Here is a 16,853-nt window from a genome sequence, read left to right as displayed (position 1 = left end):
AAACTTGATTAATTTAATATAGTTTTATATGTATTTTCATGTTATTAGATGTTATTTCATGTTATTCCAGCTTTCAAATCGAGTTTGCCATGTTGCACATACCTTTAATAGATATATTTTTTTCTATTCAAGTTCTTAAATCGAATTCAAAATAAAAAATAAAAAATAAAATAGAGTCTTCAAGCTATCAGGATCCAGTTCAAGGTTCACATTATTTAAAACGCTACCTAAAAAGTTAAAAACTTTCTTAGTTTTGTTTTGCTCTCTAACTAAATGATTATATATATTTAGTTGGGAGACTACAAACACAACGTCAACATGTCCGAGTGGTTAAGGAGACAGACTCGAAATCTGTTGGGCTTTGCCTGCGCAGGTTCGAATCCTGCTGTTGACGTCTTCTGTTTTTTTTTTTCCTATGTCATTACGAATTATGATACGTATTATTTAGACCGACGAAGAGGAAAAATAACAATATATTTTATCACATTAAAAGCATTTGTTCCATTGTTAGAGCGTATCCAAGCACTCTGCAATCTCAACATAGCAAAAAGTGGATTAAACAAAAAACGAATACATTTCATCACATTAACAACATTAAAATGTCGTTTCTACAAAGATTTGCCTGCGAACAGACATAAACCTTACAAAAAAACATCAAAGACTTCCAAAAGTCAGCAGCAGCATTCCTGGATTTGCTCTGATTATTCTACTCAAAAACAAGAACAAGAAAACCCTAGAAAAAACATCCCAAAGTTTCCAGCTTTACCTGTGTATCCAAACTCTAAAACCCCTCCTATAACAACCAACATCTTCAATTCAATTCAATTCAATTCAATCATTCCTTGGAAACGAGGATTCCCCCGAGTTACTGCTGCCCGAATCACTGACCAGCTGCCCGTTCTCATTCGTGTCCACATCCGATGAAACAATCTGGATCTTGACCGCTGCCCGCTCCATCTCCTTCTCGAGCTCTTCCTCTTGTCTCAAAGCTGTAAACTGTGTGTCTAATGACTTTGCTGCCCCTAACCATGCCACCACAATAACCAGAAGCACTCCACCAAGATATGGTGTCGAGTTTGCAAGTGATCCAAAAGTCAAAATCATAAACTGCTGAATCAAAGCTCCTCCTGATTTCCCTAATGGATTGCACACCACATCTATAGCTGCCTTTCCTTTAACCTGAAATTTTAAAATATAAAAGGGTCAATTAAAGTTAAAGCTCCTCCCGATTTAAACAAACAATAAGTTTAGATTCGAATTCAAATTCAAACCTTGGTGTCTTCATCCAAGGGTATATATGCCATTTCCTTGCAAGGATCAAACAAACTGTATTTTGCACTTTTACTAAATATGTTTTGTAATGCACCAACATAGACAGCTGCTAAAAGTGGAGTGATCCCAAACTTCATAAGACCGGGTCCCAGAGGATCACCGAACAAAATCAAAGAAAAGAACCCAACCCCGGTTAAAAGTAGAACTGTGGGTGTGATTTTAGCAGCCACTCCCCAACCGTATTTGTTGAATATCCATTGACTTAATAACATCATTGTGAATGTTGCTATTCCAGTTGCTGTTGAAAAGTCGCCCATGAAGGAAGAATACTCGTTTGGACTTGGGAACTGCAATATAAATAATTGTTTAATAGTATAACTTATTAAGTTATATTGTAACAAAAAACATGTAAGACAAATTTGCAAAAAGCTAATAACTATAAAGGGTATTTTTAAAAAGTTTTTTTTTTAATGTTTTACCTGTGCCTTGAGCTTTGATTTCCATGTAACCTCAACAAGATTAATACTAATTCCATATGCTACAACCAAAGTGGCTAAATCCCTGATGTAAGGCGATGAAGCCAAGAATTTCAAACTCTCCATTGTGGTCATGTTTGGCTTCTCCTACAATACGTTCATTCAAGCTTTACTTTTAGCAAAAAAACAAAAAAAAAAGACACAAAACTCGATATAAGTAAATTTTTTATCAACTTGAGATGTTACCTTTTTCTTCTTGCTACGGGTAGGAAGAGGAACGAATGTATTAACCCACCAATAAAGACCACAAATGGCAAAACCCATTAACACCACAATACTCATCATGTATTTTAATGAAATTGCCCATCCATCGACTCCTGGACCCAAATGTTTCCTCATATTTGAAAAGTACTTAACGGTTCTCCCCGAGAATATCAATGCAACATTCGCTCCAAGCCCAAATAGAGGATAGAACTTTTTCGCTTCGTCAACTGTTGTTATCTACATACACATATACATCATACATCATACACATATGCGTATAGATTGATACATATACATATCTATATAGACATCACTTTGTGTATACTCACGCATATACATATACGTCTATGGAGACATGTATATGTTTATATATGTGTGGGTGTTTGTGTATACAAATACATTTGAAGGAAATCAAAATGTTGAATGCAAAAGATAAGACACCCATTTCGTGCTTATCCACTTATATCATGAAAAACAACAAGTTTATGGTGTAATAACCAAATTACAATCCAATCTCGAGAACAAAATTCAATATCAACAAGATAAGCTTAAAACTGGTGGGGAAAAGAAGAAGAAGCGTTATACCTGATTAGCAAACCCCCAAAACAAAACCGAAACGACGACACTTCCCCAGAGCTCAGCCATGACATAAAACAAACAGAAACTCCATATCCGCATAATGGCAAGAGGTCCGAGAAACCGCGGACCCAAGAACTCAAGAAGCCTATCAGCAAGTGCTGTGGGGTGAACATAACCGCTAAGAGGGTACAAAACGAATCCGAAAGCCCCAAAAAACGCGATGAATGGAAGAATTACAGTATAGAAAAGAGCTTTCTTTGATAAAACATTAGCCAATTTTGTATACAACAGCATAAACCCAATTGCCATTGGCAAATTAACCCAGGTTTTCAAAAAGGGTATAATTTCAGCACTTGAACCCTGGGCTGTTACCACTAATACATCTTTTGTATCTCTAAGGATTGTGTAATTGAAAAGAATACAGAAGAACATTAACCCTAAAGGTACAATCTTTTTTAGGGTCAGGACTTCAATACCCATAAACTTTGGGGTTTCTACGTCGCCATAGCCTGCGCCGCCGGGGAGGGGCGCGGCGGCGGCGGAAGCTTTACAGACATGCAAAAGTTTGGGTTTTGAGGCACTAAACAAACCAGGGTTTGTAGCAGCAAACCCTTGAAACTTTTTACACCCATCGACATTTAAGGAAAACCCATTTGTGGATTTGGGTTTTAAGGGATTTGAGAGGTGGAATCGTTGTCTAAGAGATTGGTGTGGTGATGGTTTGTTAAGAAAAGCTCTGGTTTGTGGATTTGAAGGAAGGGATAGAAGGCCTTTTGTTTGAATGACAGCTTCCATCTCCACACCTCTCTCTCTTTCTCAGTTCTTGAATTCAAGAAACTGAAAAGATAAGAAATGGGATTTAGAAAAGAGGGAGATGTGAAGGAAGATAACGTGAGGAAGCTGCAAATTGCTTTAACAAAAAGGTTTATGTAAAAACCTAAAACCTTTGCTTAGAAACAAGACAAAAATGGCATTGCAGAATTTGGAAATCGGATTTATTCCGAGCTTCTAGTAATAAAATAATCAATTCAATCTATTTTGATAATTCTGATTTAGAGTTTTGGAAGGAATCTTGGTCGTTAAATCGTCTTTTTGATGGTTCAGATTGTTTAGTTTAATTGATTTTACTGACACAAATTATCTTTGCAGTAATTGAGTTTTTGGCGTCATATATATTAGAGATTTTATAATTTTGTCTTGAAGTTATTTTAACATTTATCTTCACTAAATATTATCAAGGTAACCGCATTTTGATTATTATTAATATTAATATTAATATTAATATTACAAACATTCATAGAGATCGCGAATTTACGGTTCCAATGTTCCAATATTACATAAAATAAAAAATATTGAATGCATTGAATAATTTACGGTTCTTTATATTTCTCTATACATTTTTTGTAATTCTTGAAAGAGAATTAGGTTTTTCAGATTTTTTTTTTTAAAGTAATTTGTAACTTCTGGATAGTTGTATACGTCGAAAGGGCATTCGTGCAATTTTTGAACATTAAGCAATCTTTAGGAAAATCTACATCTTAACCATATTGCCGAACATGGTACCACAGCAGGTAACTATTCATCGCTTGATCAATTTTTTACTAAATTGTTAACCATTATGTATAAAATATGCAGTTCATTAACATATAATTGATTGGGGAAGTGTCATTTTTCTCGTTTTCTCAAGATGTTTTCTAACTTTTCAGGTTTTGACAGTGAAGTGATTGTTTCGGACTTTTGCAATCTTTTTTGTACCGGATTATGTCCTAAATATAGTCCGTGGACATAAAGAGCAACCGAGCATCCACAAATTTTAATCCGGCAATTAGATGTTTTAAATTCGTTCACTAATATCCTTCTATCTAAATTGAAGCAATGATATCCAATTATGTTTTTTTCTAGAAAATGGATCAATGAAGCAAAAGTATTTAATTAATTGCCTTAATCTATCATTTTTAGTTCTATGTTTTGTTATTTACATTGTACGTCAAATCTGTAATTAGCAAAACTCTCATGTTTCATTTAAATTGTGAATTTATATTCGTATTTGTCGGTTGACAAGTATATCTTTTTTTAATCACGACAATCTACTCCATTATCGCAAACAAAATCTTGATTTAACTATTTGCTAATCATGTAGCCTTTTATTTTTAATATATTTGTCGTTTCCAAAAAAAAAATATGATAATTGTATAGTCAATATCGATTTAACCATTTTATGAGGCAATGTGTACACCTTTAAGATCCAAATATTTGTAGCACTTATTGAGGCCCTTCAACAGTTAAATGTTAACATTATATTATGAATCTCGATTACAATGTCTAACAATATAAGAGACTTCATGAAATTCATATTCATAATTGTGGTCTAAATGCGGGGTAAAACTGTAAAAGTGGTCTAAATCCATTTATAGAGTTTAAAGGAATCTAGTTAGAAACCATATTTTGTTCTACTTTAAAAGTTCCATCTCTAGGGGAAAAATCAAAGCTTTTAAAATCATAAACAATGCTTATTGCCAATTTGAAAGTAATTATTTTCATAACATAAAGTTTTATTTTTAGGTAAATGGACTGTTTTTTATCTTAAGAGTTTTGTTTTATTATATATATATATATATATATATATATATATATATATATATATATATATATATATATATATATATATATATAGAGAGAGAGAGAGAGAGAGAGAGAGAGAGAAAGAGAAAGAAAGAGAGAGAAAGAAGTTTAGGTTTTATGAAAAACAAAAAACCTTAAGAAAACCCTAAAAATCATAAAAATACATAAAAAAAAAATATTTACAGATCACAAATCTTTTTTTTTTACTTTATATTCTTTAAAACCACACCTTTTTATATAAATTCGTTGAAATTTTTTTGAAAAAAAAAACCAAAAAAATAAAAAATAAAAAAATAAACTAAATAAAAAATAAAACATTGATTTTTTAATTTTTTTTTCAGCGAATTTATAAAAAGGCTGCGATTTTTAAAAATATAAAGTAAAAAATTGTGATCTTTAAGTATTTTTTTATGTATTTTTATGATTTTTAGGGTTTTTTGTTTTCCATATATCCCTTCCATATATATATATATATATATATATATATATATATATATATATATATATATATATATATATATATATATATATATATATATATATATATATATATATATATTCTGAAAGAATGTTATTTTTGAGATTAATGACGGATTTAATATACATATAATTATGGAAATAGTTTAATACCTATATTTATTTAATTAAATAATTATTTAATTTACTAAATTCTTATTGGCGCATTCTAGCACACAATAAATGTAAGAAACAAAATAACCTAGCCATATATATATATATATATATATATATATATATATATATATATATATATATATATATATATATGGCTATATTTATTTGATATTGTCTATTTATTAGAAATTGATTTTAATAAATATTCATAAACTCTTATGATTAATTGGAAATTATTATTAATTATTGGAAATAATAATTTTCAATAGCAAGTAATATAATGTATCATAAGATATGCTTTATTAAGTTTTGTATATTATTTTTGACTAGAAAGATTTTTTTTCTTTTAGCTAAAAGTTAAAGTTTATAGCTTATAAAATAGTGGCATTTTTTATAAACTTTAGCCTTGTCTTTTTCTTCCTTAAAGTCTTGAGCTAAATGGAAGGAACTACTAGAAAACAGTCATTTAATTACATGCGTACCATGACACGCACTGATCTACGATACGCATTTTTTACGTATCGTAAAAATAATGTCAGTTTTCCAAAATATGAAGGATAAAGGACACACATTTATGTGTGCCCTAAAATTAGTGTCTAATAAAAAAAATACAAACACGAAGGGCATTATAATAAAATGTATGTCGTAAAAGCATGTCGCTTTATAAAATTTTCATGAAACGCACATTGTCCGTGCTTTGATAGTAAGGGGAAATGAAATCTCAAAAAAAAATTAAAAACTCAGCCTTCTTCTCCACTCCCTTTTTTCCACCGGCCGAAAAGCCCCTTTTCCTTTCCATATTGAAATATTTTCACCCAGGTGAAGTTGATTATGAACCACCATTGGTGTGTGGACTTTCTTTCTTTCTTACAGGAGATAAAGAGGAAGGAGAAGAAGACGTAAACGTGATCTACAACCACCTGCTCCAGATGTGACTCCCACTCCACCTCCCGTCCACCATTGGTGTGTGGGCTTGTGGATCTTGGTTCTATGCTCCATTTATAGCTTACTTGAGGTAAAAAGTTGTGATCTTGATTGTTGATAGCTTAGATCTACTCTATTTGAGTTTTGGTCCCTTTTTGGCCCTAGAATGAGATCTAGTGGTTTGATACCACTCCAAGAGCTTTGAGTTGACACTCTTGGTGTTTATGAGATTCTAAATGCATAAAGTTGTCACCTTTGAGGTTTAGATCCACATATTCATGAGTTTATGCCCATTGTATGAAAGTAAAATGCTATATCTTGAAGTTGGGATCTTTTGGGGCATGCAAAGTTACCAAGTCAGTGACTTTATGATTCTAGATGTTTATTATGGTTTAGATTTGTGATTTGGAATCATGGTCTTAAGCATTAAGAGCTTAAGGTTGATTTTGTCTTAATGGTCGAGTACATTGGGCGTATAAGTCTGTATGTGCGGTGTACAACCCTAGTTACGTGTATGCTTAACGTACAACTGAGTGCGCCCCCGCGTACTCAGTCTGTTGGGCTTCGTAGTTTTTGGGCCTCGGTTGGGTCATATCTCTGGACCTTGTGCTTTGGGATTTAGTGGGCCATCTGAAATCAAGCATTGGTCTAAGAGTTTGGACTAGGGAAAATTATTGGGCCTTAGGGTAAGGTCTATATAAGGTTTGGTCCTAATTTGGAAAATTGGGCCATAAGTGGGCCGTGGAGGATCATTTCATTTTGTGCCTTTTTGGTTTGTGAGTTTGGGCCTTAATCCTGGTTCAAACTAGGTCAGGGGTGAAATGGTCATTTCACCCCAAATATGGATTATTGGATATAGATTGGAACCCAAGTGTTAATTAGGTACTATTTTGTATTGACAGCTCTGGTATTCGTCAGGACAGCAACTAGGGATTTTCAGTGAGATGCAGCAGTGCGAGGTGAGTTTCCTCACCATGTATAGCGGGTCGAAGGCACCAATGTCGACCCATGATCTGATATGCTAGAATACTCATTGTACATGTGACGCTAAGGATTATCCTTTATGCTATTATTTGTTATATGATATGAATTGTATGTGAGTTGGGCCCGTTATACGAGTTAGAGCGGGGCCCGTTATACTCATTGGGCGGGGCCCGTTATGCGAGTTAGGGTGGGGCCCATTATGCTAGATATGGCGGGGGCCGATATACTCTTTGGGCGGGGCCCGTTATGTGTTTTATGAATGGTATGTGGTATCTTGGGGAACTCACTAAACTTTATGCTTACGGTTTTCGGTTTATGTTTTAAGTACTTCCGATTCAAGGGGAAGAGCTCAGGATGACTGCATCGCACACACCACATGGTTTCTGCTTTTGAGATATTACTCTTATTGATATGATGTTTGATACACCTATTTTCATAGGGGTTATATGGATAATGTTTTGGAATATTGTTTTAGTAAATTAAAAATGAAATTTTTGGATCGTATTTTCGGGACCTTACCGTTAAGGTGTAGTGGCAGCACCGCAAATTCTCGGAATGGATGTAGGAGCCGGAGGACGAGATGAGCAAGCATTACCCAGAATTATTTGCAGTAGCGGACTTCGAGGACGAAGTTTGATTCAAGTAGGGGATATTTTTAGCATCCGAAACCTTGAGGCACTTAATTATTTAAAGTTTTGATCTTTGGAGAAGGCTAACATTGTGAGCCATAGTGGTCGCGATGTGAGAATGAACATTGACCGTTTGATCAGCATTCATGACGCTCACGATATGTGGCATAGATCTCACGGCGTGATCTATGTCTGATGACCCTAAACCCTAATTTTCGATTATATAATGGAATGAGAGGGCTAGGATCGCCCATCCTCAGACTCTCTCACTCTCTAGCCCATGAAAAACCATAATTTCGACCTTCTTGTGTCCTTGAGCCATTGTTGGTAATTTTGAAGAGCTTACTTGGAATTTTTGGTCACTTGAAATGGAAGGAAGTTATTTTGGTGGTTAATCTTGGCAAGCTAGACTCTCCCTTTTGGATTTGTTGAGCTTGTGAGCATTATAAGTCAGAAAGGTCCAATATTTTTGCCTTAAGCATGCTAAATCAAAGCTTTGGCACCTTTCTTTGCATGGTTGGGTGTTTGAAAATGCATGAGGTCCATAAAGTTGGCAACTTTATGGATTATTGGGACATTTTTTGTATGAGAGTCGTTGGATCTGAGTTTTGGTGTAGGTTGTGGACTCCAAGCTTGAGTCTTGATCTTAATACCCTTCTTTTGACCTAGCTAGTGTTTAAGTCACGCGTTGAACATGCATGAATGAAAAGCTACGAATTTTATGGTCCCTAGGGGCGAAGAAGGTATTCTAGAAAATCCCAAAGTACTCCTTAACGGATTAATAGCTTAATGCTCAAATTTGGTCTGAACAGATCTCACGACGTGAGAAAAAGAACCTCATGACATGAGTTAGGTGACTGTCCTGATATGAGAACCATGTTGGTGAGTGAAGCTAAGTCGACTCATTGAGTGAGTCCGGGTCGAGTCTATTCTCACAAAGCGAGCCTTAGTGGCCACGACGTGAGGACGAGCTAAAGAGGGAAGTTGATCGTTAACCCTAGGCATTGACTTTTAACCTGAGTTGACCTTCGGTCAGCTCTTGGTGCTGAAGGGAAAAACTAAGGTTTGTCTTGTGCAATTATCTAGGTGTGGAGTAGCACCAATGTCGCTGTTAGAGCAGACGACAGTAGTTGACTTCCGATCGAGAGATAAGTCTTCCTTCGCAGTAGTCGTGGGCCGAAGGCACCAAGGCCGGCCCACTAGTTATGTTATAGAATGATGATTGTCTTTGTGATAATTGTCAGTCATGTTTGTATTTGTATGATGGCTCGGTGATTGTTGTTATGATATTATTGATGGGTTTTAGGTAAAACAAATAAACTAGAAAACAATTCCTAAGTTCACATGCAACCTACTTTGGATCTATGTTTTATCTATTGAACATACAACTTTGAATTGCAAAACAAGAACCCTAGAGGAGAGAGGCTATAATCGAAATTTACAAACTAGGGTTTAGTAATTACATACCTTTCAATTATTATAGTAAACAATTGATAATTCCCTTGATCTTGATCTTGATCTTCTTGGAAGCTTAGCACCACAAGTGTAATGCCTCTAATGGAATCACACCCAAATTAGCAAGAAGGAAAGTAGAGGAGAGAGGGGAGAGGGAGTATGCAAAATTTTGGCCCTTAGGGTTTCTTCAAAAGAAAAGAGTGACCAAAACATGAACCAGGAGGCTCCTTATATAGCCGAGGGATCTAGGGTTTAGGGGAAACCCTAGTTATCCTTTGCTTAGGGCCTAAGCAAACCCAAGGGCCTTATCCAAGCCCCTATGGACGAAATTATTAGGGTTTCCCCTAAAGATTTCTTCCACCCTTATCCAAGGGGGTTCTAGAGCCTTCCACTCAACTATTAGATAATTGCAAACTAGTCCCTGCACCTTATAATCAATTCTTTTAACCCCAAAATTAATTCTAATTAATTTCTGGCTAACAATTAATTAAACAAAATGATTTCTCATTAATATATTAATCTTTTAACATATTAATAAATTCATTTATATTGATTTATTAATCTTATAATAAATTAATATCTCTCATTTCATAATTTCCTTGTCTGGTTGCTAGGTTTGAGGGCAACCCAAAAGGACTGTGCTGCTATCAATTCAAGTACATACCAATTATAGTTATGGGCTTAGACACCTAATCCAACAGTCTCCCACTTGGATAAGTCTGTAACTATAATTGCTAGTATGCCTTCTAAATTTGACCAGCAAATTGTAGCTTCCAAAAAGCTGTTGCCGAACTCTGACCCAGTCAGTGAGTTGGAGGACAGACTCAGTAATGGAGGGACTCGACGAGTTGTTCATACAACTCGGCGAGTCCAAGGCAATCTTCTTAGCTCAAGAACAACTCGTCGAGTTGTTCATATGACTCGGCGAGTCGGATGAAGATTGTCTGAGTTTTTGGATCGAGAGGGTACTCGTCGAGTCGATGCCATAGTCGACGAGTAGCCACGAGTAGGGTTGAGAAGTGAGACTAGAGACTCGGCGAGTTGGCGGCCCAACTCGGCGAGTCAGGTCAACTGTGGGTTGACTTTGACCGAGAGAGTTGACTTGACTACCTCAAACTTTTCTTGACGAGCTCGCTTATGGTACTTTTCCATAAGGTCCTTGTTCATTTCAAAAGGCCAGTAGTCCTCATAGTACCTCTGCAATTCTAGGGACATGGTTGCAACCATGATGCATGCCACTTTGGTAGCATCATCATAGTGTTTCTTGTAGGCAGCATACTCTTCGGGAGTGGCTTTTGACTCATCAAGTTCTTTGAGCTCCTTTTCAAGGACATACTCTTTGTCCTCGAATCTAAGCGCCATCTTGATGTTACACATCCAATCGTTATAGTTGGAGCCATCCATAACGACTTTGGAGCAGATGTTTAGTAGAGAGAAGTTGTGGCTGGAGGATGATGAAGCAGAAGTGTTTCCAGGAGTAGACATCTGAAAAGAAAGATAGTTTTAGTTAGATTTCAAGACACCTCAATATAATAACCCAAAGATATCATATCAAGGTTAGGATCCAACTATGACGATTTATAACTTAGAAATGGGATGCCGAGATCCAAGTTCAAATCTCATAAAGGTAGGTGAATGACGATTCACCAATTCCACCATTAGACAAAATAAACGAAGTGAAATTCCTAATTCTTTTGAGATACATTAAAACTATTTAATGGCATGTTTTAATCTCGGATTATGCTCTACTATTTGTGACTGGGATACCGAGGATCACAAACTAGATGTGAATAACCATACAAATGTGCTTGGTAACCTTATTGTTTTATCACTAACTATTGATGTGCCGGTAAACCACACGCGCTCCATCAAAATGATAATTATAAGATACCCATTACTACTCTTTATTAGCGCCTTTTAGTGTGCCGGTTAACCACACACGCTCCACTAACGACCAATAAAGCATAATGTGCAATTTCATGGATTAGCACACTTTTCACATTTTTCATAAAGTAACTAGAGTTGGGATTTTGAAAAATAATGTTCTAGTACTTTCTTTAATAGCATTATACTTTTAATGAGAAGTAGTTGTCCTATCAAATCCGTTCTGCTAACGACCCTCCACTAATCAAGGAAGCGGTGGGTGAGAGTGGATACCCATTCAACTACCATTTTATAGGCAGTTTCCTTATACCCCCCTTATATACTAGCTTCGTGAATGAGGCATACTAGCGATTTGACTGACCATATTCTTATACATATATAATATTTAACTTTTAATTATAATATATATATAAGGTGTGTTTTAAAACATTTTAAAACTCCAAGGGTTTATATAAATTTTCGAAATTTAAACTAATAAATTTTAAATTTAAATAAACCAATTAATTAGATTTAATATTTATCTATTAATTAACTTTTAATTAATTTATTAAATCTTGTAAGGATTATCCAGTCAAATTAATCAATTAATTTAATCCTAATCCTTATCCCTCTAAATTTCGAAATTTTAGGGTAAAGGATAATTATCCAATTAATCTAATCAAGTAACAATTATCCAAAGCAAGAAACCCTAAAATATCTAGTAATTTCGAAATTTACAAGGGAGGAGGCTAGGGTTTTTCAAAACCCTAACCCTAATTTCGATTAAGGTTCTTTGGAGGCTAGGGTTTTTGAAAACCCTTTGATCCACAACCCTAAAAATCGAAAAAATGGCCTTTAGGGTTTAATAGCTATAAACCTTAATTTGCAATTCAACAATTATAACAATTCAATCTAAAACAAACAATGGCTCTGATACCACTGATGGGTTTTAGGTAAAACAAATAAACTAGAAAACAATTCCTAAGTTCACATGCAACCTACTTTGGATCTATGTTTTATCTATTGAACATACAACTTTGAATTGCAAAACAAGAACCCTAGAGGAGAGAGGATATAATCGAAATTTACAAACTAGGGTTTAGTAATTACATACCTTTCAATTGTTATAGTAAACAATTGATAATTCCCTTGATCTTGATCTTGATCTTCTTGGAAGCTTAGCACCACAAGTGTAATGCCTCTAATGGAATCACACCCAGATTAGCAAGAAGGAAAGTAGAGGAGAGAGGGGAGAGGGAGTATGCAAAATTTCGGCCCTTAGGGTTTCTTCAAAAGAAAAGAGTGACCAAAACATGAACCAGGAGGCTCCTTATATAGCCGAGGGATCTAGGGTTTAGGGGAAACCCTAGTTATCCTTTGCTTAGGGCCTAAGCAAACCCAAGGGCCTTATCCAAGCCCCTATGGACGAAATTATTAGGGTTTCCCCTAAAGATTTCGTCCACCCTTATCCAAGGGGGTTCTAGAGCCTTCCACTCAACTATTAGATAATTGCAAACTAGTCCCTGCACCTTATAATCAATTCTTTTAACCCCAAAATTAATTCTAATTAATTTATGGCTAACAATTAATTAAACAAAATGATTTCTCATTAATATATTAATCTTTTAACATATTAATAAATTCATTTATATTGATTTATTAATCTTATAATAAATTAATATCTCTCATTTCATAATTTCCTTGTCTGGTTGCTAGGTTTGAGGGCAACCCAAAAGGACTGTGCTGCTATCAATTCAAGTACATACCAATTATAGTTATGGGCTTAGACACCTAATCCAACAGTCTCCCACTTGGATAAGTCTGTAACTATAATTGCTAGTATGCCTTCTAAATTTGACCAGCAAATTGTAGCTTCCAAAAAGCTGTTGCCGAACTCTGACCCAGTCAGTGAGTTGGAGGACAGACTCAGTAATGGAGGGACTCGACGAGTTGTTCATACAACTCGGCGAGTCCAAGGCAATCTTCTTAGCTCAAGAACAACTCGTCGAGTTGTTCATATGACTCGGCGAGTCGGATGAAGATTGTCTGAGTTTTTGGATCGAGAGGGTACTCGTCGAGTCGATGCCATAGTCGACGAGTAGCCACGAGTAGGGTTGAGAAGTGAGACTAGAGACTCGGCGAGTTGGCGGCCCAACTCGGCGAGTCAGGTCAACTGTGGGTTGACTTTGACCGAGAGAGTTGACTTTAACCAAGGGTAAAAGAGTCATTTTACCCAGTGCAGTGTTTAGCATTTGATTGAGTGTGTTTATGGACTTGTAGCCGGGAAGATACCGGAGCAGCAACAGTTAGCTTCCAGAGCCATTCACACAGCAGCCAGTTCACGAGGTGAGTTTCCCTTCAGTAGGAACGGGTCTAAGGCCAGTGACGGCCCGTTCAGTTAGCCGTAGTTTCTGGACTTCGGTCCAATGCAGTAGCTAGTATGTTTGACGCCTCCGTGGCTCAGACAGGATTTATGTATTTGTGCTAGTTGATATGTTTATGCTATGTTCAGTCAGCTTCTGACTTCGGTCCGATGTAGGGGACAGAGGTCCCAGTCAGCTTCGGACTTCGGTCCGATGTAGGGGACAGAGGTCCCAGTCAGCTTCGGACTTCGGCCCGATGTAGGGGACGAAGGTCCCAGCCAGCTTCGGACTTCGGTCCGATGTAGGGGACAGAGGTCCCAGTCAGCTTCGGACTTCGGTCCGATGTAGGGGGCAAGGCCCCAGTTAGCCCGGACTTCGGTCCGATGCAGTGGGCAAGGCCCAATATGTGCTTATTTGTCATTATGTGGTATGTGGTAGTCTGGGGGAGCTCACTAAGCTTTGTGCTTACAGTTTCAGTTTTGGTTTCAGGTACTTTCGCAAGCAAAGGGAAGAGCTCGGGATGATGGCATCGCACACACCACAACTTCAGATTTGTCCTGGGAGTTGATTTAGTTTTCTTGATATGTTTGGATACAATTGTGATACAGTTTTTCTCACAGTATTTCATTATGGTTTTTGAAACACACAGCTTATGATTTTATTATGTGATACTCAGTCTCATGGGTTTTGTTATAATAAAAATCGAAATTTTTGGGTGGTATTTTTGGGATGTTTCAAGTTGGTATCAGAGCCCTGGTTTGAGGGATTCGGATACACCTCCGGGTGCATCTGAACTCAAACTAAGGGAAAGATAAAAATATTTTCAAAAAGAAAAATGTTTTCGAATGAGATTTTGAAAAGCACTTAGAAAGAAAAGAATTTTTAAACAAGATAAGGGTGTGGTGCATGCGATCAGCCGAGCTCAAGTAAGTACTCCCAAATTACCAATACAAGTTTATTTTTATGATTAATTGTTTCAGTTTCAGTAGAACAGCATGCTAGTATAGGACTAAGGATCTAGGAGGATGCCTTATGTGCCTGCTATATGTGTTACAGCTTTATGAGAATTGCATGCTAGTGTTGAGTAGACAGCAGTAGGATAGCCTGTTTAGGTTATGCCTGGTAGCGCGAGCTTAGCATTTTATGCTAGAGTAGCTTCTCGTTATGAGAATAGTTTTGCCTGAGTATGTTTCCTTTATCCGAATGCTGCTTGCTTTGTGCTTTGTGGGACTCTGAGTGGTGGGAGTTAGCCATTAGGTGAATACGTCACATCACATGTGATCAGGGTTGAATAATCTCAGAGTGTTGGATTTGGCCCTATTGCGCAGCTCTTGTCTAAGTCCAACCGTTGTAAGGACGAGTCTTTTACTCGAAGGATTATCCGAGCCTCATTGCATGTGATGGTATTCAGGTGGTGGCTAATTAGCATTACAAGGAGGCCTTCAGCAGCTGAGGACTGGTTTGAGTGGAGTCAGAGATTTCCCTAGGGCAAGCCTAGGATGAGAGTAGCAAAGATCAGTAGTAGTAGAAGTGACTTGGTGGAGTCAAGGCAGTTCTTGAGGAAAGTACGGATAGATGTGGAAGGTAGTATGGGCCCGTACTACTGAAAGCAGAGGATCCGTACTCGAATCAAGGAAGGCCGAGACAAGACCAGGAAACTAGTGGTAGTATCAATGATCCCTTGAGATATTTCAGTTTTCTGATGTTGCTATGATGTGTTTCAGAATGGTGGTTTTGCGTCCGAGGACAGCAGCTAGCAGTGGAGGTGCCGGGGAGGGATCAGGATCAGGCTCAGGGGACGAGCGCATGGATGAGCAGACCAGAGAGTTTCTTTCTTCAGAGATTACTCGTATCATTTTAGAGCAGACTCCTGTGATCTTCGGTTCGATCAAGGAGGGTATCCTAGAGCTGATGGATGAGAGATTGGGCACCTTCCGTGCCGAGGTGGCGGCCATGATGGGGTCGCGTACTCTTACATTCAGGGAGTTCAGGGCATGTGGAGCTCCAGACTATCATGGGGCGTGGGACCCCATATCGAGTACTAGATGGTTGGCGGATGTGGCCAACGCGTTCCGCACTAGCAGGTGTCCCGAGGGGGACAAGGTCAGATTGGCGTCCTGTCTTCTGAAGGACAAGGCACGGGATTGGTGGGAGGAGGTCGGACATACCATTGGAGATGATGCAGCGTTGGATGCCATGACCTGGGCTGATTTCTCTACCAGGTTCAGGGCGGAGTTTGCACCAGTTATTGAGGTGCAGCAGTTAGCAAGAGAGTTTCAGGACCTCACCCAGACTACAGAGACCGTGGCGGAGATCACCGCCAAGTTTAGGGAGAGGGCTCTTCTTGTTCCTCAGTATGCAGTCGACGAGGAGATGAAGAAGGCCCGTTATCATGAGATGTTGCGGAGCGATATTCGCCAGTTTGTGAGTCGGTCCAGCTGTAAAACGTTGGACGACATGATTGTTAGGGCTCGAGAGAGGGAGATTGATCTCGAGATGGAGAAGAAGAGGAAACCGGAGGCAGTTTCGGGTTCAGGAGGTTCGGGCAAAAAGCCCAAGGTTTCAGATCACAGGTCCAGGTTTCAGCCGAGCCACAGTCGATGTGGCAGGTGTGGGAAGATGCACGATGGGGTATGCAAGGCAGGGAGTTCCGGCTGCTTCAAGTGCGGTCGGACTGGGCATTTGAGCAGGGATTGTACAGCCCCTGCTACTGCCGTTGCAGCATCAAATTTGATTTGCTTTCAGTGCAATCAGAGGGGACATAAAAAGTCCCAGTGTCCGAGTTTAGC

At 37.6% G+C, this 16,853-nt stretch overlaps 1 protein-coding gene and 1 non-coding gene across 2 annotated transcripts; one reads left to right on the top strand and one right to left on the bottom strand.

The window, feature by feature from the left end:
- The first annotated feature begins 312 nt into the window (after positions 1–312).
- TRNAS-CGA (transfer RNA serine (anticodon CGA)) lies at positions 313–394 on the top strand. The gene has a single exon. It is a non-coding gene; the product is annotated as a tRNA-Ser (tRNA).
- A 161-nt stretch (positions 395–555) lies between these two features.
- LOC111909460 (plastidic ATP/ADP-transporter) lies at positions 556–3,541 on the bottom strand. Its single transcript, XM_023905290.3, has 5 exons — positions 2,598–3,541; positions 1,995–2,249; positions 1,752–1,895; positions 1,272–1,619; positions 556–1,179 (listed from the first exon to the last, which is right to left on the bottom strand). The coding sequence occupies exons 1-5, from the start codon at positions 3,384–3,386 to the stop codon at positions 832–834; spliced, it is 1,884 nt and encodes a 627-aa protein (XP_023761058.1). The 5' UTR covers positions 3,387–3,541; the 3' UTR covers positions 556–831.
- Between the last annotated feature and the right edge of the window lie 13,312 nt (positions 3,542–16,853).

Source organism: Lactuca sativa, chromosome 1 (genome assembly GCF_002870075.4).
Source record: "Lactuca sativa cultivar Salinas chromosome 1, Lsat_Salinas_v11, whole genome shotgun sequence".
NCBI lineage: Eukaryota > Viridiplantae > Streptophyta > Magnoliopsida > Asterales > Asteraceae > Lactuca > Lactuca sativa.
This window is presented reverse-complemented; position numbering and strand designations above follow the sequence as displayed.